Source organism: Conger conger, chromosome 7 (assembly GCF_963514075.1).
Source record: "Conger conger chromosome 7, fConCon1.1, whole genome shotgun sequence".
Taxonomy (NCBI): Eukaryota; Metazoa; Chordata; class Actinopteri; order Anguilliformes; family Congridae; genus Conger; species Conger conger.
Genome location: NC_083766.1, coordinates 54922026 through 54949372, shown reverse-complemented (window position 1 = coordinate 54949372; position 27347 = coordinate 54922026). Strand labels below are relative to the sequence as shown.

At 42.4% G+C, this 27347-nt stretch overlaps 1 protein-coding gene across 1 annotated transcript in view; it reads right to left on the bottom strand.

The window, feature by feature from the left end:
• Nucleotides 1–651: 651 nt before the first annotated feature.
• Nucleotides 652–27347, bottom strand: part of kirrel3a (kirre like nephrin family adhesion molecule 3a) — a 132651-nt gene continuing 105955 nt past the window's right edge. Inside the window, exons 10-19 of the mRNA XM_061249458.1 lie at nt 20247–20395; nt 19175–19302; nt 16273–16399; nt 8885–8985; nt 7187–7385; nt 6284–6391; nt 5830–5913; nt 5226–5335; nt 4641–4727; nt 652–1119 (exon numbers count right to left, since the gene is read on the bottom strand). Coding sequence (XP_061105442.1) covers nt 652–1119; nt 4641–4727; nt 5226–5335; nt 5830–5913; nt 6284–6391; nt 7187–7385; nt 8885–8985; nt 16273–16399; nt 19175–19302; nt 20247–20395 — 1561 coding nt within the window. The remainder of the gene's footprint in view (nt 1120–4640; nt 4728–5225; nt 5336–5829; nt 5914–6283; nt 6392–7186; nt 7386–8884; nt 8986–16272; nt 16400–19174; nt 19303–20246; nt 20396–27347) is intronic.

The window sequence follows — 27347 nt, the reverse complement described above, 5'->3', positions numbered from 1 at the left end:
GTGCTTGGAACTACTAGAGGGAGCGGGTGAGTATCTGCTACTGAAGAAGTGCTTTTTGTGTTTTATCTACAGTACTGAGCCTTCTCCTTTTTCAGTCAAAAGAAGATGCCCGACACTTAAAAGCCTTCTGGAGATTGTGATTGTGAATTTTAAAAAACACCAGCAAACAGAACTGATTTCACCTTGATCAGTCCTGTACAGTTTTTGTATGCATTGTTTAATCCATACAGTATCATTGTATGAAGGCAAATGGCTGTTGCCAGGGGCAACTTGTATTTGTAGCTACCCCCCCCCACCCTCCCCCACCATACACAATGTATGACCAGAAAGAAGCAAAGAATCATTTTCTACACTCAACATCGTGTAAAAATACACACTGGAACAGGTTTTCTTTTTTGCTGTAAATAAGTAAATTTAGTAAACATTTTACAGTCCAAACCAGGCAACCATTTGTATGCCTCCCAGACAACCTGTGAGATATATTAAAAAACAAAATGGCCGACGCTACCCGAGAACGCGCGCCGCCAGAGAACATGTTCCAGAAAAAAGTCCCAGCGACCACTCGGTATGGCAGTTCCTCTGCGTGGGTGGGCGGTAAGCGCGGGGAAGGGGGGGGGGGGGGGGCGGTGGGGGTGGGAGGGTGTGGGGAGGTCACACGTGGGTCTGCATGCGCTTCTGGAGCGGCCGGGTGAGGTCCGAGTTCTGCGAGGAGGACTGCGAGTAGTGGGAGGAGGACGAGGCCGAGGCCTTGCTGGCCTTGTCGAACTGCGCGTAGCCGTCCTGCTTGCTGTAGCTGCTGACGCTGCTGTCGCACTGCGTGTCCAGGAAGGAGCTGGAGTCGCTGAGCGAGCCGCGCTGGAACTCGCGCTCGCACAGCTCGATGGAGCTGCTGCCCATGCCCAGCACGAAGCGCTGGCTGTAGTCGTACAGGCGGTTGGGCCCGGCGCCCAGCGTGGAGTAGATGTTGGTGAAGGACATGCCCGTGGGCACCCTCTGCTTGCCCATGGTCGCGGAACCGGGGTTGCGAGGTTCGCTGGCCTGGTTCCCTGCCATGGACATAGTAGGGGTGGAGTGGTGCTCCTTGAAGGTGTTAACACTGTAGTAGCCATTGGTGGGGTCCTTTTTCCGTCCGGGAAGGATGCCATAGAAGGGGAGTAAAAAAAACAAAACAAAGCATTAGTCATCGAAGTAGATGAAACGTGTGCTCGCATAGGTCACTTCTGCGCAGTGTAATTGAGCTTTTAATTTGTTTTTAGAATATTAGAAGACATATATGACTGTCAAACGCTGTCAGATGTTGGGAGCTTGGCAGCTACAAAGAACATCTTCAAAGCGAGAATACATTTGAGCTCACTTTGAAAATATGTTCAATTATTGAATTGGCGGACTATTATCAATCACAGCTAAACAAAAAACCAATGCGCCTGCCCTCTCTTCTTTCTCCACTCTCTATTTTCTGTTTTCATTTTCCTTCAACGTCTAATGTTTTATGTGTTTATTGCTTCCCACTCCTTTCTGAAAACTGACATCTCATCAAACGCAATTAGAAAAAACAACATCATTTTCCAGAGTTTTAGTGACGTGTGCGTATGTAATTCTGCAAGGAAGCAAACTGCTACTGTACACTTCTTATTTGTTTTGGATTCACTTTCCTTATAACCAAAGCCACTTGAAGGTCAAAATGGCATTAATTACAGCGAGAGTGACAAGCAAATAAAGAAACCGGGCTGATATGAGCACCGTGTGAAAAGGGGATTAGAGGGTTTAGGGGTGTGAAATAGTTATCCGTCTCGTAAACACACAAATCCTGTTATCTGCTAATTAAAAGGGCCTTGATGATTCACAATTTGGCACCATAGATGTGCGGTAATCTCCGGAAAGTTCACTAATATTTTATTTTTAGTCACGGCTTTAACAGATAACTTTTTTTTTCCTCTTCCTTGTGAGATATACGGGTTGACCTATTTGGGATTGCGCGGGAAAGAAAGGAGTATCGGAAGACGAAGCCTTTTCAGTTGCCCACGCAAAATCAGTGGGAAAACTCTGTGTTCCCTTCCAGGGCCTCCAATGCCTGTGTGCGTTACCCTGGAAATGTGCCGTAGCTAAGAAATCCATCAGACACAGCCAGAGATACAGCGATGTCACTCAAAGCTGTCTTTCCCAAAGCAGGATCTTAATCAATGGCAGATGATGCAACTACCACAAACCAAGACAGTACAGTTTTTTTTTTGGTCACACTTTAAACAAAGTGTTCCTTATAAAGGCTTTATATAGCACATATAATGTGTTCATAAACAATAATGGCTTCATAAATCATACTGCTATGCTTCATAGATGATGACATGACACCCTCTTACGTGACATATTGTAACAAATGTGATATAACCAACAAAAGCGAATATATCACCAGGCTAAAAGCTACAAAATTATTTTTTATTTCTATTTAGGACTTTTACATTTGCTTATGTATGATTTATGAAGCCATTATGTCTCGTTTACGGAGGCATTATAAATGCTGTATACTGCCTTTATGTTTAAAGTATGTCCTTATTTATTTGTTGTTTTTTTTCTTCCCAATTTAGAATGCCAAATCATTCGAGTTTTTCTTCCCCACTTCTTTGCCACAATCTCCATGGCGACTTTTAAATGTCCATCGCAAGTTTTAAAAATACACCACGAGTTTTAAATACGGTCCAATCTTTTCAAGGGCTTCAATCAATTTGGTGACCAACGGTGGCCACTGCTTATTGAATTTCTTGACACCGGCGCAGCTGAAGTGATAACCATGTGTACAGCTTACAGTGCTCAAATGTCTAATTCTTCATCACTTTATCATATCATTTCATATTCATCTTCTTGTGTCTCTATGATTATTATTATTATTATTTGGCTACCTGTTGCTGCGGGTGACAGTGGGTTTCAGTGAATCCAATCGCCCACTGTTCACATTGTTGCACAGTGAATACGATTATTGCATGCATCTCCAGTTTCGGTGACAATGCTGATTTCATAATGCCATTTCAGCAGAATAATAATGAGGTAACGTTTTGAAAGGTAGACAGTCGCCAGTTCCTGAAAAAAATCTACACGAGATAAGGCATTGAAAACAGAAATCCATGTCTGTCCGTCTTAGCGAAAAACTTTTTTGTGGATGAAAATATCAAAAACCCTTGTCCCAGCATGTTTACGTCAACAGTGTGTGGAAAAAACATGCAGAATGCAATATGAAATTGCATATTGTAAAATATATCCTGTAAAGCTCTGGTAATAAGCATTCTGAAAGAAGCCCCATATGCATTGTTACTGTGCTGTTAAAATGTCTTGCGTTTTCCCCTCCGTTTTCTGCACTTTAAATGCTTTTTCATTGCCGTAATCACCGCAAGTATGAGAAAGGCAATTACTGCTCTGATTGAGAAGGCACTGGGTTAGCTTGAATAGATTGACTGTGTTTATTCAAACCTCCATTTTCCAGCAATTTAACCACACACATTTTCAAGATTCATTAACAAGGCGCAACAGGAAACTTTTTAACCATAGTGTAAATAATGGAAAATGTAATAAATTACACATTCCACAAAAATGAATAATTTCCCCCCTCCCTAGACGAGAATTACTTGAAAATGTCAATACATTTTCATACACCATATTTTTGTGCAAAATACATAATCGGATTTGATTATGTGGAGATTGAAGTGCCTGCCAATAGCGGTGGCTGGTTTCAATTTAATAAACATAAACATACAGTATGTTTTCCTGTTGTGAAACCTTAACATAAAAAAGCACACTTTCTCACTTTAAACAAATTATGGGAGAATGACACCTATGTTCAGCCTACATTAGCTGCTTAAATCACATTGTGTGTCTGGCCTCCTGAGACCCATCAGGGAGTATTTAGCATAAGGGGCATTCAATTAAATTTTAATAGAAAATATACATATTTTTATGCAACATGCTTTTGTTATCCAAGACACTTTGTACTATGTAAAATTTTTATTTTCTTTCCTGGATCTCAGGAGACTAGACATCTTTACCACCATTTTCCAGCTAAACTGTAGCCCCAGGAAAGCAACTCTCAAGTTCTGCTGGTTTCCATTCCAACCGCAATTGCAATCCCAGAATTTTAACAAGCCGGTCATTTTGCGTAATTACACTTTTCATGCTTTGAGGGATTATTTACCCTCCGAAGCCACATTATGTCAGAAGTAGCCGTGCATGCCACGAATAATAAAAGTCCCATATTCACACAGTGCTAAACTGCGAACAATTAGGTAAAGAGGCCAAACATAACTAATCACACCAAGGACAGGGGAGAAGCAACAGGACGCTAATTGGTGAAAGTGCGGACACATGGCCGCTAAAACAAACCATTTGGAAGATAACGAAGAATTCAAAGACAAAACAAACAATAATGGGCCAAATCTGCATTGTGTGAACACGTCTAATGGACAAATGATGAAAGCATTTGAACACACGCCTGAATTGAGCGTGGGACTGGTTGGAATGAAACGCAGCATCCACAGAAGTCCTCCAGGACTCGGTTTGAGAAGCACTGCCCATGGATACGGTAGCTCCAGAGCGCGTTTGTGGAGAGAACACCAGCTGTGACAGAGCGTCCCCCTTCCTCCCCTTTCTCCACCCACCTTGATGTGCTGATACTCTTTCTCCTCCTCCTGCAGCACCTCCAGCTGCTTCAGCACAGACTCCTGCTGGAACTCGCCACGTTCGATCTGAGGAATGGCAAAGCGTAACGTCAACAACAACCTGTTTTAGAAGCCGGGTTGTAATCATCATTATTGTTGCTCTTTCTTTTTCCCTTCTATGTTCTGTCCTTTGTTAGAATGTTTTTTATTTATTTATTCTAAGTCAGTATTCTAGAACTCCATTGCATTCAACTACCAGAAATGATTGTGACATCAGCATTAGAATGTTCAATCAAGACTGTTTAAAAAAAAAAAAATTTTATTCAAGGTCATTTGACTACATTCAACTTCCAGTAGCTATTGTGACATCAGCATTCAAATGGAATGTTCAGTCAAAAAAGTTCATATAAAAATTCTAAGTCTGTTTTCTAGAACTCCATTGCATCCTACTACCAGTTGTGATTGTGACATCAGCATTAGAATGTTCAGTCAAGAACATTCTAATCACATATCGGTGATCTTACACCCACACGGCTGCGTAGAGACGGCTGTCGGAAAGTGGCGTCGTAGCGGCGGGTCTCTCACCATCAGCTGCTTGATGGCGGCGTGATCCTCTGTCTCCCGAGCGGCACTGTGGTCCTTGTGAACGATTTCCACTTGGATGTCGTTCTTGGCGGTGACAACCCCTTTGAGATCTGGGGGAGACGCTGTTGATTAACTCCACGTTAAAAGGCACTAACAAAACACGACACATGAGATTTTTCATCGGTGCTGTTTCAAAAGCAGTGACCTTCAGAAAAAGAAAACATTTCAATAAAATATTCAAAATTGCTGCCAAGGTCTTCTCAGCTTTCAAGGATACGGTGATACACTCTTGTTCCTTCCTCAGAAAATACATCACAGTTGGGGTCAATTCGATTTCATTCCCGCAAATGAATATAAATTCAATTAATTAAGTGAAAAATAATTATGGGAATAATACATTATACATAAATCTTTTTTTTACATCCATTAATTGAATTCTCTTTCTGTATTGACACATCAAAACATTAAAAGTGGAACTGACAGAGACCTTGATATTTTTCTATTTAAAAATGTATATTATTTATATACATTTATATATGGCTTTTACACGATAATACATTATTTTCTCATTTATAACAAAGATAAAATGGCAATGGCATCTTACTTTCAGATTTTATTTTGCTGGTGAGGTCAGTCTGGTGGGCGGAGATGGAGACAGGAAGAGAGGACATGACCAGGTGCGCGTCTTCTGTGGTACACAACAACAACTCAACTGAGAACACCAGCTAGCATACTCATCTTTACACAGTGTGCACTTCAGGAGGCAAATAATATTCATAATAAAAAATTATCTAATGGCATAATATTGCATAATGCTTGCCATTTCCTACCACGAAAGTGTACCTCACGCTTAGTTTACCTAAAAGCTAGATAGTAACTGGCAGTAACTGGAAAACCCCTTTCAGCCTCCATTGCAAAATAATACAAAAGTAATACAATAATTTCCTTCGCTGAAATGAAATAAGTCTTACCAACATCACCACAGCAGCCTGTGTTAGCCTGAGTGCTAAGCCGCTCTGTTCAGTTTGCTAAAATAAGTAAGTATGAAGGACGCTTACTTCTCTGAAGGCGAGTGCAGCAGAATGCTCCGATGGTCCCCATGAGGACAATGAAGGCCACAAAAGCTCCAACTGCCACCCCAATGATGACGGCCAAATGTAGGGACTCTGAGGAGACAACACACACACACACACACACACACACAGTTCTTCCATGATGCATCATAGACATTCAAGCCGAGCTGCCATCATTCACTCAGCTCTGAGAGCTTTCGTCACAGTGCGAGGAGAACCAGGGACAGCATCTGCGACTGCAAATGAACCCCATCCTCCAGGGCTGTGAGGAACGCACAGCTGAGCCCATGTCTTGGGTCCTCAAACCTCAGCTCAACCGAACACCTAATGCCCATTTAATGTTTTCATTAATCAATGCCACATTCATATGCACTATATCAGCTATGAGCTTCAGCTTGCACAAACTTCGCTGAAGTGAGAACTATCTGTCGGAGAAATACGCATAAATAATTTTCTCACATGGGGCCAAGCAACAAAGCTTTAAAAACAATGTTTTACAGGGAAAAAAAAGTTTGTATGGATATATGATGAATTAAGTCTCTGAACATTGAGAATCGAATGCTTATCAGATTGCCATTAACAATATGAGTACTGGCAAGTAAATCATAGCCTATCAGGAGAGCACAGCACGATGGTGAGTGTCAAATCAACTCTGCCTTAATTCACAGCTAACAGTGCGTAACAGAGTTTATTAAGGACAAAGTACTCTACACAAGTGTTTGCTGTCAGAGAGAGGGAGAGAAAGAGAGACTGAACAGAACTCTCACGCTCCCGAGGTTAAAAGCCTAGACCGTCTGAAGGGTTTCGGACCGTCTGAAGGGTTTGAGGCTTTGAAAGCGCGCTCGAAACCGCGGGACCGAAGGACGGCTCTCGAACCTTGGCTCCCACCTTGCTCCTTGAGCCGGATGATCTCCGTGTCGGAGCCGAAGCTGTTCCAGGCCGTGCAGTTGTAGATGGTCTGGAAGTCCGCCGGGACGATGTTGCTCATGGTGAGGGTGGAGATGACCCCCTCCTCGGTGCTCACCGTCTCCACCGTGTATCGACCCGACGTCCCCGACTCCAGGACCGTCTCCTTCCACGACCAGGCCTGTCAGAGAGTGTTTCCGTTTTAATGCCTCTGTTCCCTGCTGTAAAATCCAGTTACTCTCACTTGACCGTCGTGAAAATCGAGCTGGTCAAGCTGGTCATAAAGCTGGCCTACCTGGGTATGAGCTGGTCAACCAGCTAGTGCTGCTGGCTTGTCTGAGCTGGTAACTATCTGGTCAACCAGCTACCAGCTGTTTAAAAACATAGCTTGAGTTTTTTTTTTTTCAGCAGGATTATATGAAAAATTATAAGTAAAAGCACTCATACCTAACCAAGTCATATTTTGACTTGATTACTTATTTTTGCTAAATAGGACCAAAAAAATAGGCAATGTGGTGAGACACTTTAACTCATTAGGATTTTCCAATGTTCCAAAGCAACTTAAAACGCAATAATAAATTCCACATGAGAGAGAAAAACAGATTTTAAGTTTTATTGCAAGGCTAAGACGCTTGATAAGACAGACATTCTTAGCGGTGTTGAACTTATTCGCAGGTCGCTCTGAAAGCACTCTCGCCTATTTGCACGCAACGGGGAAGTCTGAAGTGATAAAGCATTATAAGGAACCTTTAATGGGCCACATTCATCCCACGAAGCGGCTTTTAGGACCGGGCTCTCCAGGGCTCCAGCCCCAGCCGTAAAAACCGCTGACGCAGAGCACCTCCAGCCCGGCGACTCTCTCCAGCTCACCACGTGAGGGTAACTCAAACAAGCCCTGTCTGCACAGCACGGCCCTGACACAAAACTACCGCTTTTAAATGTTGAGCGGTAGGGCGGCCATCTTGTGTCCTTCCTTCACCTCAGTAGACTGACACCCAGGCCAAGTTGTTAGTGAGTGAAGGGCCCATTGTTTTAACAAAATGAAACCACATATATACAGTACTGTGCAGAAGTCTTAGGCAGCCTAGACTTTATAATCTATTCCAAATATTCATTTTCCAAAAGATTACATTTTTAAGACTTCTGCCCAGTACTGTACATATTTTGTAAAATAACAACACTGATGTAAGCTATTGGAAGTAAATGTTCTCCTGTGATTATGTTTCTCTGGAAATGGAAAGTAGTAAGTAATGGGTTAGTTCACACCCAGTGTAGTATAACAGGGTGGGAATGTGGCTTATAACCAAAAGGTTGTTGGTTCAATTCCTAGGTAAGACACTGGCATTGTACCCTTGAGCAAAGTACGTAACCTCAATTGCTTCAGCATGCCTCCAGTTATTAATAATATATATTTTAAAAGTTGTGTACTGTAAGTCACTCTGGATAGGGGCACACTGCCAAAATTAGTCGGTCTTAAGAGGCGTTTTAGTCTTGTAATGGCAAATCTTGAACAGAGCCAAACCGCCTCACTGCCCTTTATTTTCTTTAGCGAAAAGGTAATATCTGAAGTCTAAATATAAGACTAAAATGCTAGTTGAGACTGACATATTTTTAGTTGTTTACAGTGAATGTGATTGGTGGAAGCGTAATGGGGGTGCGGGCGGAGTGCAGGTGACTCACGATGCGATCCGGAGGGGGGGTGCTGCGGATGAAACACTTTATCTGCCCCTTCTCCCCGTGGGGCGTCTGCTGGGTCTGGGTGCTGGAGATGGTGGGGGGGCCTGCCGCGGGAGACAGCCAATCAGCACGCACGCTTACACACCGGCATGACAGGTGCACAAGTCAAGGTTTCCTTCACCGGTTTCAGAGATTTACTGTCCTACGATATCCGCGTACCTCCCCTGACCTCCCCTAAGGCAGTATATCACACTCCGGTCGACAGTGATGGTCACATCACAGTTGTCACTGCTAAAGTAACCATCAGCCACATTATAAACCTGGTCTCACCTAGACTTACAGTACTACTGAGTGCAGTTGTACAGAGTACACTGGAAGAGAAAATTGTTAAGTTGGCAAAATGTTCTCTAATCGTAGTTTACTTAAAATTCCAGGATGATTTATGAGTATATTCAGGAGCATACTTTTCAGGGCGTAAACAGCCATTTTGGTCCCATAAATATGACATGCAGCTTTGCTTGTCATATTTATTCACTGACATTTGCCTTCAAGAACAAACAGCAAGGATACTGTACGTGAGCATGGCTGCACACAGATGGGAACATCTGACAACGCTTCCATATTAAAGTTTGAAAACTGCACGGAGAATTCATACTAAAATGTAGCCACGAAAGAGTACACAGCGTGCTAAGTAGAGGGTGCACATTGTATACACCATATATGTTGAGGACGCAATAGCTATGAGGTTGATTTGGACACAGCCCTGGTCGCATGGATACTCGGTTAATGTCCATCCATAGTGGTGGAAAGGGATGAAAGCAGGTGTTATATCCACAGCAGGTACTGTACTGCACGCACGGCTGTGCTTTAACTGCTGGGCCTCAGCGGAGTAGTTAGAGAAGTCATTAATGTTGGTATAACTGTTGGCATGCTCTTTTAGAGTATAAACTGTGCGGTGTGTGGTACAGTGCTGTATGGATATCATGGTTCATAAGCATGTAGGGTGGTTTACAGATTACCGAAGCACAGCTAGATCACGTTTGGTGTTCGACAGGAGGAATGCGCCCATCTATGAAGTACGACACAGTAATACAGCGAGACATTTATAAGGTAACACAGAGACATCCTCTGTTTATTCTTGTGGCTTCACTGCTGTTCTGAGAGAAATCTATATAGTTAATGCCAGTTGGATTCAAATAAAAGAACTGTCAGATTCATAAATTAAGGTTCGGTGATATTCGCCTCAGTCGGTGAGTTAAAGAGACACGCCATCCTTCACTGCTTGCACACTTCTGCCGTTTAGTGCGTTTAAGCAGAGTCCTACAAGCATGAGAAAGCACCGAAGAGTTAAAATGTCATTATTTCTGTTCAGGGAAAATGAAGATGACAGAAAATAGAGTGCAGCCCCCACACAGCAGCTCCAGACAGTTTTTGTCAGGGCGAATGTTTCGGTGAAGGGTAGCTGAAGGACTTACACAACAGCAGCAGAGCACTGTTTATCTTCAAGTTTCTGAACCAATAAAAACCCTTTTTCCCCCCACTGATACAGCCTTCCGGTTCTTTGCATGCAGATAAAAAATAATAGCCGCTTATCTGCAGGAGCTCAACAACGCATGTAAGTTCAATTTAAGAATGGAAATTCTCTTCATTGGGGACTGCTTGCCGTGGTTGAAGGTTGCAGGCACGCAGACGGTTTGCTCTCAGAGGGATGACAGGAACGGTTTTAGAACTCCAAGCAGCCAATCACGAGGCATCTTTTATGTCACGTGATATGCAAAGTGTCAATTTTCAATTCAATTCAAGTGTCAGTTTAGGCAATTTTCACTTGCATTGTCAAGCAGTTTTTTTTTGTTGTTTTTATTTTACTGAAAACACAACAGTATCCTCCCACAGCATGTGTGGGTACAGTGCTGCAGGAGGGCAAAAAAACATACAGAAAAAGAGAGAGAGAGAGAGAGAGAAAATGTCAAAGAAATAGAATTTCAACAGGTAATGTCTGAGCTAATGAAAAAGGATTAGCACACCGCAGGGCCTGAGGTTGGGATGAAGGCTGCACTGGCCAAAGGGCATTCCCGCTCCTGCAACCGTGAGCACAAGGAAGGCAGGAATGGGGAAGTCATGCCACTAGTTATCCTGTCAATACAATTTATTTGCTTTATTTTCCGAAAAAGAGCGGCTTTGAACCTTGAGCCCCCCTCCCGGCGATGTTGTCCGTGAACCTACCCCCTCAATTTCCTTTAAAGGCGCGGCAATCACCAGTCAGTCTCGGGACCGGAGAACAGACGGCTCGACCAAAACCGCATTTCCAGGGAAGTCGGAGGGTCAACTCCCAAGAGCAATTAAAAATAATTCATTAATTCATTAATTCAAAAACGCCGGAATCAAATGGGGGTGGGGGGATGGCGTTGGGGGTGGGGGGGGTGGGGGGGTATCGCATGCTATAGCCTCTGACCACTTTCTAAGCGGCCATAATTGTAGTTTATTAACGGCCTCTAATTAAAATGAATTTGCATTTTGATGAGATTCTGACGGTCAAGCCTTGAGAGTGCCGCCACTTCTATTAAAGCCGGGGCCAGTTTGGCACCGGACCTGCTGCATACCAATCGAACTGCGGCCGCCGTAGCCGGTTCCTCCCGGTCCAGTTACCTCGGGGGCTGCACGGCCTGCAGTAGGAAGGTGCAGGGGGTGGGGGGCAGGGGGCAGGGGGTAGGGGGGCGTAATGACATTCCGAGGGGTTTCCACCGTGAATGTATTCAGATCAATTCCTCCCGGGCGGCTGAGCGGATCTGGCTGGGGGATCAGGGCAGTAAATGAGGAATATTATTAGACGTCTTTATCTCACTGCCTCAGGCTGAAGACGGGCAGGGGAGACATGGTGGTGTGTGTGTGTGTGTGTGTGTGTGGTGGGGGGGGGGGGTTCTGCGTGGATGAACACGGGGTAGGCGTGGTATGGCAGCCTTCCTCCAGTTGATTGTGGGAGCTATTTCAGAATGGAGGGAGTCGCAGTCCCCCGAAAAGGTGAACACCTTGGGGCCTGTTTTATTTAAGGTGAAATGAGGTGAAAAGGAAAGGTAAGGTACAGATGTAACATAGTGACTGATAATAATGCATCATATGTCCGCATGTGTACACACACACGCACACACACACACACACACACACACGCACGCATACACACATACAGGCACACAGACACATGCATACATGAATGCATGCACACATATGCACGCATTCACACACACATGCACACACAAGAACACATACATACACATGCACACACACAGGCAAGCACACACACACATATACACACAAGCACGCACACATATGCACACACAGGCAAGCTCACACACACACATACACGGACACACATACACACACGCACACACACACACATGCATATGCATGAACACACGCACACACACATGCAAGTACGCGTGCTCACACACACACATGCACACACACAGACACAGGCACACACACACACAGGCACGCTCGCACACGCACACAGCGGCGTTCATAATAACAGCTGCCTCGGATGTTATTCTGCATTCCCGGTCTTAATCGACAAAGTCACAAACTTTTCTGAAAGGACACAGCACAAGAGCGCTCCATTAACACACACACAGCGCACTTATCACAGCCCTGTCATTCGTGATAAATTACAATTTCGCTGTGCTGATAATTGCAACGGAAAAAAAGAAAATCCCGCCCCAGTTTCAAACCCGACCCTGTCACTTACGCACATTAATGAGAACGATACGCAGCGCCCGCCCAGCAGCGGCGCACTGACAGTCTGCGGGGACGCCGCGGCAACACAGAGTCTCCAAATGAAATAAGAATGCTAATTCCCAGCTCCGCGCCCAAGAAAAAAAAAGAACAAACTATAACAAAACAAAACAACAACAGAAAAAGGGGATTATTATTCCGGTTACACCGCGGGATGTGAGGAAGGCAGACTGTTTGCTGCCATCGTGGCCCGGGCAGGATAAAGAAGGAGGATGTTGTTAATAAAAAGCACAAAGGCGTTCAGCCTGTGCGCGTCGAGGTTTGTAGGAGACAGGGCTGCTGTCCAAAGGCCAAACAGCACACTGCGGTTTAAACAAAACCGCTTCAGGGTGCTATACACTCTATTAGGCATTTATTAGACTAATTTTTTAGACTTATTGGTCTTCTGCTGCTGTAGCCTACCTACTTAGAGGTTTGACATATTGTGTGTTCAGAGATGCTCTTCTGCATTCTTGCATTACTGTCACTTTCTAGTCAGCTTCGACCAGTCTGGCCCTTCTCCACTGACCTCTCTCATTAACAACATGTTTTTGCCCACAGAACTGCCGTCAATGGAGGTTTTTTGTTTTTTTCCACCATTCTCGGCAAACTCTAGAGACTGTTGTGCGTGAAAATCACAGGAGATCAGCAGTTTCTGAGATACTCAAACCACCCTGTCTGGCACCAACAATCATTCCATGATCAAAGTCGCTTAGATCACATTTCTTCCCCATTCTGACATTTGGTCTGAACAACAGCTGAAACTCTTGACCACGTCTGCATGCTTTTATGCATTTAGTTGCTATCACATGACTGTTTGATTAAATATTTGCATTAACAAGCTGGAGTGCAGGTCAACATAATACACTGCTCACTGAGTGTGTAATAATTACGATTATCGAGGAGATGAAATGTGCAATGGAACGGAACCACAGGAGGGTTCAAGTCGTTGAAAAAAGTTAAACAAATCCAACAAATCTTTATAAAGTATGCACACTCACAGGCACAGATATCCATCTCTGTCTGCCTGAATATGAAATAAACATCGCGGAAGATGGCTGGAATCAGAAAAGCGGTGGAGAGTCCGTCGTGTTAGTCATGGATAGGGATGGAAGCGAGAATGATAAGCATTTGAAAAAAAGTCCTTCCTGTGGGGATGGTGGACTTAAAAAACGGAACTGAATTCACAGTTTTGCATACACATAATAAGATACTACCTTGCAGGGCTTGAGCATCAACAAAGCTGATAATTAGTTAAGGTGGCTATGGAAATCGCTGTTACCATGCCAGCCCGGAACAAACAGAATAGACTCCACGCAAGAGCTGTAGGGGCTCTCTGTCTGTTTGTCTTGCACAGTGTAACAGAGTCCACACATAATCATATGTGGCTCTTGTAAAATCCAGCTATGCCAGCTTGACCATCTTGAAAATTGAGCTGGTCAAGCTGGTCATAAAGCTAGCCCAGCTGGGTATGAGCTGGTCAACCAGCTAGTGCTGGTAGCTTGTCTCAGCTACTTCAAAACTTGATAGCTTAAGCTGGTCAATGTTGGGAGCTGGTCTGAACTGGTCAACCAGCTAAACCATGTCGAGCTGGGAGCTGGTCTGAAATGGTCAACCAGCTACCAACTGTTTCAAAATGTAGTTTGAGCTGTTTTTTTAGAAGGTTGTACACACACACAGACACAGCCACACACATACACGCACACACTCACCACGCATGATGATGAATTCTCTCTTCTTTTTTTTTTTGCAATGTACCTAGTTCCCACTACCTGATGAAGGAGGCTCCGGAATCCTATGTCATGTGTCAAAGCAGTTTCACATTGCCTGAGCAAATCTAATTCCACGCAGGGTTCCTGTGGATATTAAACACGTCAGATAGACTGAAGGAGAGGAACAAGCAGCGATATCACACCGCAAATGTCACCGTAGACAATCGACACCACTGTCAGGAGACTCTGATGACAGGCAGGACACATCCAGTTGAACATTCTTACTTTTCAGTCTGGCAATCAGATCTGCCAGAGGATTGAAACTTGAAGTTTCCCCCCCCCCCCCCCCCAGTACTTAAACCTTTTAAAAGTGAACTTCAATTATTAAAAACGTATAAAAGCGATGCAATTTTTTTTTTGCTCAGAGAAGAAACACAGTGTATAATACAGGATCCATAAAATGTGTACATTCATAAAAAAGATTACATTAAATTAAGCCGTGACTGCTTTATATTGAGGTGTAAATAGATAATAAACTATGAATTTAATATGTGTGAAACTGTGAATGCTTTTTTCTTCAACTATTCTTTCCTCATTATCACTAAACAATGTTGTCTCTGACACTATATAGCAACACATATATACTCAGTGGGCACTTTATCAGGTATTTATAAGACTTTTTTTTATTTTACTTATTGGTCTTCTGCTGCTGTAGCCTATCCACGTTTTGACACATAGTGTGTTCAGAGAAGTGCTTCTGCATACCACTGTTGTGGTTATTTGTGTTACTGTCACCTTCCTGTCAGCTTTGACCAGTCTGGCCTTTTTCCTCTGATCTCTCATTAACAATGTGTTTTTGCCCATGGAACTGCTGCTCACTTAGTTTATTGCACAATTCCCGGCCAGCTCTATAGACTGCTGTACATGAAAATCCAAGGAGATCAGTAGTTTCAAACCACCCTGTCTGGCACCAACAATCATTCCACGGTCAAAGTCGCTTTGATCACATTTCTTCCCCATTGTGAAATTTGGTCTGAAAAACAGCTGAAACTCTTGACTACATCTGTATGCTTTTCTGCATTTAGTTGCTGCCACATGATTGGCTGATTAAATATTTGCATAAACAAAGTCTACAAGTCTACGTAATAAAGAGCTCACTGAGTGTATGTTCATGGCCTAACAACCAATTCCATCTGAATTGGACATTATCCGGCCTGTTTGGTTGTTTGTTGTATGACATGTAGGTTTTGTACGTCCTAAATACTGTATAATCCAGAGGGAGAGAGGGAGAGAGAGAGAGAGAGAGAGAGAGAGAGATGGGAGGCAGTTGTTCAACATGGAACCTATGCATAAGAGACTTAAATATATTAATGTAATTTGTTTTCATATCGTTCACCACACTGGAGTGGATTTAGACATCCCAGTCCCTTAAACATATTCATTTAAGTGGCGAAAGCAATGATTTACACTGAAACACTGCGCTCCAGCCTGCCGCAAATGGACACTGAGAGAAAGCCTTTAAAGATGTGTACATTTTCCCCCTGAAAGCCACCGCGATGTTAATGCAAGCCGTCGCGCATATCAAGCGACAGTAATGAAACAATTTATCTGAAGATCACATAGTCGCCAGATCTCCCAGCATTCTCGCACACTCATTAAGCAGTCACTGCCGGCGTTTGCCGTCTTCTGCCATTTCGCTAATTTAATGAGCATTAAAAACAGTTGTTTTTCCGAGTGAACAAGTGCAGGATTCAAAGTGTCGGTGCGTGCGCTTTTCGGAGGATCGACATTTCGTCTGCGAAAAAGGCAAGTTCAAAGTGATATGGAACTCAAAATGGTGGACTGAATCTTCAGAATGGGACACCTCACAGAATGCGAATATCAGGAGCAGACCCAAGGCATCGAAGCACTTACCGTTGACGGTGAGAGCCACTTCCTTCTCGCCCGCCCCCACCCGGGGGACCACCGCACGACACACATATTTCCCGGCGTCCTCCTGTCTCACGGACTTCAGCGTCAGGATGTTCTCGTTGCTTAGCACCTGCAGGGTGCCGGAAGAAGGTTCAAAGGTCACCATAGGGAAAGCTTTCAAAGCACTAAAGAGAGCACATCGACGCCACCTTGCCATACTAATCTCATTAGGCTGTTCTTATGAACTTCCCCTCAAATTTAAGTCCTGTTTGAGACTCGTTTCATGGATTGTGATAGCTTTCAACCCCGTTCATGAGTGCAGTGTTGAAATATGACTGGAACATTTTTTTGCTGCGATAATCACTTATTTATTGTTTTCTGTAAGATTGGTTTGATTATCTAGCATCTGTAGCATCAGTGACTTTCCTTTGGACAAGAGACCCTAAATCCCTTTTTTTTTTAAATACATTTTTTTGACTTCACTTTAAAAAGTACTAAATCAGGAGCATGCCCTAATTCTGTTGTTACTATCTTTTGTACGTTACTTTCAACGTAAAGTATTTTGTGTAAGAGTTACCACTTTTGTCTTAGAAATCTACAAGTTATTTATTATAATAGAAGACTGTTGAAAGTAACACAAAATGTGTTGTCCTCAAGTTGACAAGTACTAAAAAAAATGACACATTAAACTCAATGTCTTTTACATATCTGTTTTGAGAGTGTGCTCTGTCAGTTCAAGACTGCAGTAACCGGTAACAACGCGAGTAGCAAAGCCATGTTTCAGCTTGTTGTCAAACCAGCCGAGGTTGAATAAGAGGATCAACAGGGATCAATTCTATTCAGCTCGTAAGTTTTATAGCTTGTGTTTCCTCTGTTTTCTGGCAACAGTGCTCACACCTGAGACGACATGTACATTACCAACGTATTAATCTGTTTAATCTAGGAAAAAACTTCCCAAATGTCAGCAAATTTACAGGCTTTGGACCCTGACAACTGCCCAGCCCAGAGTATCTCTGTAGGTTAGTGAGTTGTCCATAGCGGGTGGTCTGTCCAGAAAGGTCTGGTGTGATACTCATCAAAACACTTGGTAACACTTTACAATAAGGTTACATGTATTGGCATTAACTAACTAACTACATAACTACTGAGGAGTTCATCTGTTCATACATTAGTTAGTAGTTAACAAATACTTGAAATAATGAAAAGCTATTGTCATGCTTAATTAATGTAATAGTACATCATTAATTCACGATTAACTACATTAGTAGTAGCCGAATAATTAAGCTTATTATTCACATCCTGTGAAAACACGACAAAGCGTATGAGGTCAGAGTATTGTTTCCATAGCAGCATGCAGTCAAGGAGCCATTGACAACACTGCACAAATTTAGACATCACCTCCTTACGACTGAAGCACACCCCCTGCCGACAGTCACACCGGAGCGAGGCTGTTCTCTGTTCTCAATATAACATGCACGCCAGTCTGTGTCCGGCCAATCTGTCCAGAAATGTCACCAAGCCCTGACACAACACACGCTCCTCAGCTAGTCTTTCCACACCAAGTCAGTGTGAACATAAAGTTCCTGAGGTGCTATAACTTCGAGCTCATTCCAAGCTCGGATATACTGGCTTTCCACCACATTGCTTCTCTGGCCATCATTAAAATTCACAATTCACTGCAGTGCCGTCGATTTTTTATTTATTTACTTGAGTTTTTTAGCACTTACTTAATCAGCGCTTATGACTCTAAGCGATTCTTGTGGGTGTGCGGGCGAGTTGACGCAAATGCATTTGTCCTCTGTTTATTGAGACATTTGCAGTCAGGTACTCCGCTGGATCTCGCCGAGACAGGCGCGCGCGTTGCAAAACAGAATTCACCAATGGCTTAATTGCTTTGTTTGTCTCCGCTCTTGTACGCTCTCATTCCTAAAACAGTTAAATGCAATAACAAGCCATCCCCGCTTCCAGCGAGTATCATTGAAACATCTAAACCTTTAGATAAAACTGACACTAAGTGTAGCGTTTTGGCAGCCCAGGAGCGTAATGGTAAGAGAAACTGGCCTGTAACTCGAAGGTTATGCATTTGATTCCCAGCTGGGCCACTGCCATTGTACCCTTGAGCGAGGTACTTAACCTAGATTGCTTGAGTAAATATACAGCTGCGTCTGGATGTTCTTTGGATCAGAGCATCTGGTAAATACTGAAACGCCGTATAATGTGATGTCTAAGTGGAAAAGACCGGGAGGAGTAACTAATGCAGGTCTGTGTTCAGTACACTGCAAAAACCCAAAAATAAGTACTTCAAACCCAAAAATAAGTAATAAGTATTTTAGTCAAATGTTTTGAAATATTTATCCATCACAATTTAGAAATATCTATCCACCACAATTTTGCTAAATAGGACTAAGCCATTGCCAATGAGGAGAGATAGATTTCAAGATTTGCCAATGGGGTGAGACGATTACATGATTTCAGAAATAACTTAAGACAAGCTAATATTCTCTACTTGAGAGAAAAAAAAAAAAAAGTCAAGTCTTGTTACAAGTTTAAAACCACTTGTTAAGACAGACAGCAATGCACACAGGGCAGTTGCTAGGAATTCCGAGACCTCTGCTCTGGGCAATCGAATTGGAATTTGTAGGCCCTGTCCAGCAGTGGGCCACCCCAACCTGCAGGACCCTACAATTGTTACCACTTTTCCTCCCACTAGTGACAGCCCTGTACATAGTGAGCAGCCTTTAGCCTAGTAGCAAAGGTACATGACCGGGTCCCGGAAGGTTGGTGGTTCAAGCCCAGCTGATAGACCCTTGAGCAAGGCCCTTAACCCCACATTGCTCCCCTGCTTAGTCTAATCGACTGTAAGTGGCTTTGGATAAAGAGCTGTAACGTAACGTTATGTACGCACCACGCCAGAGCCGCGCTTCATCCACACGATGGTGAGGGAGGGGTTCCCTGTCCAGGCACAGTTGAACACGGCGTCCGTCCCGAGGTCCACCTGCAGGGACTGCGGCTCCGCTGCCATGCGGGGTCCGACTGGAAGAGCGCAGCCAAATAACTGTCACTTTTCAAAACGGTCGCCTGGCAACCGGAGCTTTGCACCAACAGTGGCTGCAAACCTAACGCCCTTTTAGTTTTTTTCCGCTGCGTTCTTACATCTGAGTTTTCAGCAGGGGTCCGTCGACTCCTGGAGGTCCTTGAAGGTACTGTAGGGGCTGCCTGTCCAGACTTGATATGCAATGACTGTACTGTATATATATATTCGGGAAACACTTCCAAGCTAAAAAACCTTTTTTATAGAACCTATTTTCTACTTTAAGATTGGGTCCTTAAAGGTATTATAGGGGGTCCCTGACTAGATTTGCTATTTGAAATATTTCATGATAGGAAACCTTCTTTTTGTAAAGTTTTTAGAAATATTACTGGATGCCTTTGAGCCTGGGTGGGGGTCCAGATCAGAAGAGGCTGAAAACTCCTGGCGCAACAGAACCACTTATGGGGGAAAATATCAATCTAAATATTTAACGTGTCTGTACGTGGATATACACTGCAAAAGAGAAAGATAGTGCAGCTGCACTAGATTTGAGAATTTGTCAAATGTAATGCTGAAGCTTTTTAGTTGAAGACTAATCACAAAAATTGCTACTGACTGTAGGCATAGCAATGACAAAACTCTGTGTGACCTCAGATATTGCAGCTTTCTAATTTTCTTCACAGTTTCCCCTGATCTCTTATTTGCAATATGCCAATATCAAATGTATTTGTATGTACGGAGTAACAAAACAAAAACCGAGTGTTAAGTTAACTCTAACACTGTCAAAGAGGGCTCAACTGAGCTCCATCAGAGTGAAAATGTACTCACTTTAAGATTAATCACCATTGAATATTTTACTGTGTACAAGTAGCTTACAAAATGGTGACTGGTTGACAGGTCTGGAGCAGGAGAGCAGAGCAAAGCAGAGCAGAGTGGCGGTACTCACAGTAGACGTCGACGTTTCGGCTGATGTTGGTGCTACCCAGGGCGTTGGTGACCTCACACGACACAGGCTCGGTGAAGAAGGAATAGTCCACGATGACCTCATAGGTGTCACCTGACACCTCCTTAATAATGTTCCCACCTTTTGCCCACCTGTGTGAGGATGTCAGAAAAAAAATCACATGTAACTAGAGATCTAAGTTATCTCCATTTTTTGTACAGACAGCTGAACAAAACCCATGGGACCAAAATGAAAATGTTCCCTGCTTTACTGTAGTTAGTCAAACAATAGGAGAGAATCTGAATATAGGTCAAGGATTTTGTAAGAAATTTGAATATCAATTTTCACATCAAAAAGTTGATTGTTCTCTAGGTGAACAAAGAATGTCATTGAGGCAGTCACTGTATCAACTGTTCCTGACCTTTCATCCTGGGGATGTTGTGTCAAATATAAATAGATTTATACTGCTACAACTACCACAAATTGTAATAATAATAATAATAATAATATTAATAATAATAACTAGTGATGTGCATTTCCTAAAGAAAATGTGATTGCAGACGATTGCTACTACTGCTAAAACTATTTGCATTTACAAGCTGGTGTACAGGTGTGTCTAAAAAAGTGGTGACTGAGTATATATGAACTGCTTTAGGGCAGAGGCTACTGAGCCATCACAGGCTTCCAGGGGCACACAGTTCATTTGCATAAATGATGTGGATTGGATGAACGGCTGAATCCCCCAAAAAAGTGTAAAAAATTTGAATTACAACTGTCACCACTCAGGACATTCCGCCATTCATTCCTATGTGACTTTTTTCCCAGGAAGACCTTAAATATCTCAAAATTCTTGGGAATATCGAAAAGTTGTGAACCAGCACACCATTTGGGATTTATGACGGACATTTCAAGTTGGTTTGGTGCCGATAGCTCGAAAACTGTGGGAGGAGTAAGCGGTCAAAAAAAGGGCGGAATAATAATAATAATAATAATAATAATAATAATAATAAACTTGAATTTTGAATAACAGTAGTGTGTTGCTTTGCAATCACACTAATAATAAAACATATAAGAGAATGGACACATTTAAACTAGGAAAGCTGTTCTGGCACTTTGGCATTATTATTGCTTGGAATAAGTTTCAATAGACCAAAAAGAGTCCCTGCAAACAATCATAAATAATATATACTGCATATACATAACATTATTTGAAGCAAATATAGACTGTTCTTTGGCAAGAGTTCATTTATTTCACCGTGGAGTGTGCCTGCAGAATAACGATTTGAGTGAGGTAAAAGCTTTTTCATTTTAATCTCCGTCTCACACAATGGAGTCTGAGTTTGACATAGGAGGACAATGAAATGGGAAATAATAAGCATTTGTGACATACACATGGGCAACAGCCATCTAGGTACCTTCACGGGGAGTGATGAGCCAAGATGATATGGCAGACAGAACCAAGATGTGTGTAGATAAATACATCTAATGTACTGTGAAATACTCTGACACTGTAACAATGCGTCAGATAACTCTTCAAATATTGAAGCGATTCTCCCGCATTGCGTTTATAAAAATGTTAGGAAGTCTGTCCTTAAAGAAGGAAGCAGTTGGGGAAAATGTGAGATATGAGATGTTCTCGGTGACATCCATTTTAGGAAAGAAAATAAATTATTACGGCATTTATTGTGCCATCGTGGCTCGCTGGTGTGTCATTCAGTTTACTCAGCAAGAGCTGCATTAATTAATTGAAATTCACAGCAAATGTACACATTATGTTATGAAACTATATGACTAAAAAGTGTGAATGCATTAGTGTGTTAACCAGTAATTTTGGACCTCCTAGTTTTGGTGCTACTGTACAGAGTCATATGTTATGCTAACCATCTTAGAGCTGCTGTCATCCATCGTAGAGCTGCTGTAACATTTTTAAGGCATCCTGAGAATGACACCTATTATTGAATGCAAGATGTTTTCCGATATCTCATTATAATGCTTTCAACGTTGACGCAGTTGCTCCGATGGAAGGTAAGGGATAATGATGATCATGATGATGACAGTGATGGCAATGATGATGATGATCAATGTCTTTAGAAAATGGTCAGTGGTATTGAAAAAACAAGCCCAGTGTACAGGAATGAACACATCACATCAGGCTCTCAAGAGGCACGGTATTAAAATTTGGGTGCATTGGCTCGACCACAGTGACAGCCTTACAGTGGGGTGCAAAAATGTGGGCACCCCTGGTTTAAATGTCTGCTACAATGAATCTGTATGTGATCGAAAGCAAACCTGAACTCTAAATGGTACGCAGTTAAACAAGAGACCTTTCTGCAAATTTTAAAGCAAGATTGCTGTTTATTCATATTTTTTACTTTTTACTGTAACTTTTTCATATAAATCATATGAAAAAGCAACAGGGCTCTGTGCAAAAGTTTGGGAACCCTTTTGGTTTATTCATTGTTACTTTTTAGAAGATGATAATGCTTGAAGGTCAGTCCAGACATTGAAGTTGAAGAGAGGTTGGGCATTCCAGCAAAACAATGATCCAAAGCAAACCTCACAATCAACCGTGAAGTACCTCCAGGAAAGACAGATGAAGGTTGTCTGCGCTTGTCCTCAGTATTATTTAAAATCTGTGGAGAGATCTCAAACATGCTGTACATGCAAGGAGGCTGAAGAATATTTCTGAGCCAGAGGTGTTCTGCCAGGAAGAATGGAGGAAAATCCCAAAAGTGAGAACTGAAAGACTCTTAGCTAGCTACAGGAAGCATTTACAAGCTGTTCACAAACATTTGCACAGGGCCTTTTTCCTTTTTTTAGTATTTAAAAAATCAAATAAAAAGTAATCTGGCTTTAAAATGTGAAGAAATGTGTCATGTTTAACTTTGTAACATTTAGAAGTCTGTCTTAAATATTCATTGTAAAATAATTTCTGACCAGAGGCACCCACATTTTTGCACACCACTGTACAATACAGTGAAAACCATTCCTCATAGGTATTCATCATATCACACATCATTAATCTACAGATATAGTCACATTGGACATTTATGCTTGCCTCAAGGATCCAAAGTTATCGGGAGAAAATATTTATACACAACTCAGGGTGCCACAGGGTACAATATGTGTGCAAATGGCCGGATGCATGAGCCAAGCAGACACAGTTATGAGCTATGCGCTGTTGCTGGGTATGTTGTAAATCTACCAAATGAATGTAATGTACGCAAACTGTGTAAACATGACAAAGCTATTGCCGCTAAATCATCGAAGAGACGCGCCAATTACGACGCGTTCTGAAAATCGAGCCAATTAAATCACACCAGCCCAAGACAATGATACTTCAAAAAAGAAAGCCAATCTGTGGAATCATCTTTGGCAGAATTAAATACGCCATCATGCATTTTTCAAATGAAGCACGTCCATTAGTCTAAACCCTTATGATCCACCTGTGAAAGGGACAGTGAATAACCATGAAACACTCCCCGAATAATCCTAAAAACTCCCTCCATCACTCTTTGAAGCCCCACTAAAATATACTTGTGCCATTATGAAAATGTTCAGAAACAATATTAAGGCATTTTGCTTCCAGAAATGAAGGAAACAATGGGATTTGCCATTAAATGCACTCAGTTAGCACTTTATTAGGCATTTATTATACTTATTTTTTAGATTTATACTGCTGTAGCCTATCCACTTAGAGTTATGATGCATTGTGTTCTTCTGCATACCACTGTTGTATTGTGTGGTTATTTGCGTTACTGTCACCTTCCTGTCAGCTTTGACCAGTCTGGCCATTCTCCTCTGACGTCTCTCATTAACAAGGCATTTCTGTCTGCAGAACTGCTGCTTACTGGATGTTTTTCAGTTTTTTTTACACAATTCTTTGCAAACTGAGACATGAAAATGAAAATCCCATGAGATCAGCAGTTTCTGAGATACTTAAACCACCCTGTCAGCCAACAACAATCATTCCAAGTCACTTAGATCACATTTCTTCCCCATTCGGATGGTTGGTGTTAACATTAACTGAAGCTCCTTTCCCATATCTACATATTATGCATTGTACTCCTGCCACACAATTGGCTGATTAGATAATCACATGAATAAGTAGGTGTAATGAAGTTAAAATGTTCCTAATAAAATGTTCTGTGAGTATATTACAGATGTATCACTATAATCTTTTCCACTTAATTTATGAAAATGTTTATCATAATATTGAAAAATAGTCCGTTCCTACTATCTGTTAAGATTGGCAGGGGAAAATTTAATACGTTTGGCAAATTTGATGTGCTTTAAAAAAATAAGACTAAATTAACAACAACATAATATTTGGAGGGAATTTGCAAAATAGCTGCCAGATGAAATAGAAGACATCCATATTTCTCAGCCTGTACTCCCATTGCATAACAAATGTCCTCTTGTTTACTTACTGCCAATTGTTGTCTTTAGGTTAATGCAAATTTTAGTTAATTACACGAGTGTAAAAATGAAATAAAAAGCAGTGTGACAGAAGAAGTTTCTAGCAAGTTCAAATATATTTGCATATGTTATACAGAGCATGGACGAATTGTGATATGCAAATTATAGCACAATCTGCATATTATCCAGCGTACACTGTTGCAAGGCATTTGTTTTGTGAAGTATTTTAATTACAGGATGTCTGGAGTATTTGTTTAAAAAGTACAGAGTGTAGCTGTATGCTTCCCACACACGTATAAACCTACTTGGACATCCTATTTTCTTGCGTCATCATATTGCTCAATAAATAAAATAAATAAATAAATAAATAAAGAAAGGTGTCAGGACCTCTATACAGAACATTGCCGGCTGTCAATGTTCATTCAGTCCCACTTGTACACGGCGCACCCCTTTCAGGAAAGACTCATATTGTTTTTCCTATTTTCTCCCCAATTCTCTACCCTGGAGTTTTGTGCTGTGCCACTCAGGTTCCATGTTAGGAGTCGTGTAGAAGAACAGAGTACACTTTTTCCGATGCGATCGCCCGCATGCGTCAGCGACACTCCTCCGGGCTTCCGAGTGCACAGCACTATGGGACGGCTAAAACCAGCCAGACATGCATCAGACATGGTAAATGGCAGGCATTTATATAGCGCCTTTATCCAAAGCGCTGTACAATTGATGCTTCTCCATTCACCCATTCATACACACACTCACACACCGACGGCGATTGGCTGCCATGCAAGGCCCCAACCAGCTCGTCAGGAGCATTTGGGGGTTAGGTGTCTTGCTCAGGGACACTTCGACACAGCCCGGGCGGGGGATCGAACCGGCAACCCTCTGACTGCCAGACGACTGCTCTTACTGCCTGAGCGATGTCGCCCATAGACATGTCGCCCATAGACATGCATCAGACATGCGTCTTTCAGTGATGAGAACCGGTATCATCGCTGAAGAAGACACACCGTGTGAGCCCACTCCAAAGACACCACTCTTCTTTTCTTCCACTGTGGACTCCCAACCATAGTCAGATACAGTAAGGAACCTGCGATTACTTCACAGACATACTTTATTAAAACCTGTGGGGTAATTTGTCCTCTACATTTGACCCATCCTAGTTACTTGGGAGCAGTGGGCAGCCACAGTGTGGCACCCAGGGACCAAGACCAACAAGTTCTGAAGCCAGTACCTTGGCCAAGGGCAGTGGCAGGGGCGTACCTAACCTGTCATGCATGTCTTTGAGGGTGGGAGGAAACCGGAGTACCTGAGTAAATCCACGCAAACACGGGAAGAACATGCAAACTCCACACAGAGAGGATCTGGCCAGCCAGGATTCAAACTCAGAACCGTGCTAACCACCACACCACCCAGGGATCAATCATGAGTGGATTCGACTCTACGCAGTGAGAAATCCTATCTGGGAATAGTAAAGCAAAAACTCTTATGGTGCACAGTCAGAAGTATATTTACTGAAAGATTTTAAAACCACAGTCATGGAAACATAGAAAGATTACTTGTTTTGACTATACTGTAGGGCTCAGCCAGCACTCCGGGCAAACATGACTACAAACCAGAATCGCTTCTAGTATGCGGCTCGGTTGTGAACAGTGTGTTCGGGCATTTTGTTCCTCTTTTGTTGGCCAAATGTTAAGAATCATGTGTTCATGTCTTACAGTCATGAATTGATGATCACTAAGAGTGGGTTTTTGTTCATGAATATTTGCATTGTGACAGGTCTATGGTTGTAATAGTAAATAATACAAGATGAGCAGAAGTGAAGAAAGCCTACTTGTGGCCCTCGGGACAATCGGGAGGATAGTATCCTCATTACTACTGACTAAGTTATGAGTACACGTCGTCGCATGAATATAAGAAAAGCAACAGATCCAGATAATACGAGCACATTCTGAAATCCTTCGGCAGGAAATTGGCCCCAGTGTGGCAAGCGGTTTTTCAGTTTCCTGCAGACGCATACGATTCCGTGGAGAGCACATCGCACATTAAGAAAACATTAAGACCTCTTGGCAAAAGGAACTCTGTGATTTCAGGAACTGTTTCCCTCATAGCTGTCTACAGGTTTTGGTTCAGCCTCTCACCAAGTCGACAAACGGCAACCAGGGCCCATATAAGTTCCCTTACAAACATAGTGCATCAGCACACAGGACAGAAACTGCAATGGTCACACTCATAAACCTGCTGTACAATAAGTACTTCGACAAACACAAAACATATTCTGGGGGTTATTTTTCTTGACTTCTCATAAGCATTCAATATATCTCACTTAAAGAGGCATCACCTTCACACTAATCCATATCCCATCCAGTAGTATAATACGTTTCTCAGAAAAAAAAAACAAACACAGCTGGTCAAGGTCAATACCGTATTCTCCGCCCACAGAATAACTGGAACTCCACAAGACTATATTACCTTGCTGTTGCATTTTATACTGTGTACCAGTAAATCTTAGATTACTTCACCCAACCAATTCATTATTACATTTTCAGATGACTTCATCACGCTGTCCATAAAGAATAACAAATAAAATGCCTTAATCTCTACAAGCACATAGCAGACATAATGTTTTTTTGAGCAGGGAGGTTAAAAAGAAGCCAGGAAGTTATTTTTGCCCGCTATATGATAACTGCC